The 1,317-nt window shown below is 50.8% G+C and overlaps 1 protein-coding gene across 1 annotated transcript; it reads left to right on the forward strand.

Moving 5' to 3' along the window:
• The first annotated feature begins 281 nt into the window (after positions 1–281).
• Positions 282–1,043, forward strand: LOC123051958 (NADH-ubiquinone oxidoreductase 20.9 kDa subunit). Its single transcript, XM_044474973.1, has 2 exons — positions 282–566; positions 664–1,043. Exons 1-2 carry the CDS (start codon positions 413–415, stop codon positions 816–818), a joined length of 309 nt encoding a protein of 102 aa, XP_044330908.1. The 5' UTR covers positions 282–412; the 3' UTR covers positions 819–1,043.
• Positions 1,044–1,317: the final 274 nt, after the last annotated feature.

Here is a 1,317-nt window from a genome sequence, read left to right on the forward strand (position 1 = left end):
ATTTATTCATAATTTTCAAAAAATTGTTCACAATTTCAAAAAAAGGAAAGTTCATAAATAATTCGGATTCTCAAATTTTTATTCGCTTTTCCCAAAATAATGTTTCAAAAGCGAGGCGAGAGAGGCTTCGTAGACTCTATGAGTAGTTTTTTTAGGGGTTTCCGACGAGTAGTAGTAGGCCGGGCCGAACGTCACTTACAAGGAAGTGCAAACAAGCCGGCCTGTGTTTCAGATCTTGGGCTGCATCAAGCCCAGCCCATTACCACACACAGCGCCCCCACTACTCTCGCGTCTCTCCCAGTGAGAGAGCCCGAGAACCACACCTGAATCTCGACCTCCTCCTCCTCCCAGCGACCAAATCTGCCGCCGCGCCGCCCGCCGGAAGGAGCGAATCGAGCCCCGCGGCTGCGCGATGAACACCGACATCACCGCGTCAGTGAAGCCGGAGTACCCGGTGGTGGATCGGAACCCCGCCTTCACCAAGGTCGTCGGCAACTTCTCCGCGCTCGACTACATGCGCCTCTCCACCATCTCCGCCGTCTCCGTCACCGTCGGCTACCTCTCCGGTACGTCCTCCTAGCCCCTGACCTCCTCCCCGTACGGCCGTCCTCTTTCGCTTCGCCCCCGGAGGCTCAAATCCGCGTTCTTGGGGGGTGCTCGCAGGGATCAAGCCGGGGATCCGCGGGCCGTCGATGGTGACGGGGGGCCTCATCGGGGTCCTCGGAGGGTTCATGTACGCCTACCAGAACTCCGCCGGACGCCTCATGGGGTTCTTCCCCAACGAATCCGAGGTCGCGCGCTACAAGTACAAGCTGTAGTGGTAGAAGGCATCATCATTTCTCCCCGTTTCTCTACCGCAAGTGTTACTTCTTTGCTTTTATCTTTCTCTAATCTCGTGTGAGCAATGTGTGGTCTTGGTGTAATAAATGGGGTGCCTTGCTGCACAGTAGTGAGGAATTCATGCTATGATTTTACTCGTTTTGTTATAATTTGGTCGCCATTTCGGTAAACTTCTGGAAATGGAGAACTGTTGTGTTAAAATAGATTTTTGTATCTTAGATTAAGTAGTGTGATTTTCTTTTGCTTCACGCTGGCTAGCTGTGGCTTAAGTTTGTCCAAAGAGGTGTCGAGAGAACTTTCTTTATCTATAGTTACCTGGTGTGAAACTGTTATGGCCTAGATGACTAGATGTGGTGTGAATATTAGTGCACATGCAGCTCTAGAGAATTTGGGAATATGAAGTTAGGTTGCAGGTTTAGGCAGCACTTGAGCACACATAGATTCATCAATGCTTACAAGCCCAAGTTTTGCTGCCTG

Source organism: Triticum aestivum, chromosome 2D (assembly GCF_018294505.1).
Source record: "Triticum aestivum cultivar Chinese Spring chromosome 2D, IWGSC CS RefSeq v2.1, whole genome shotgun sequence".
NCBI lineage: Eukaryota > Viridiplantae > Streptophyta > Magnoliopsida > Poales > Poaceae > Triticum > Triticum aestivum.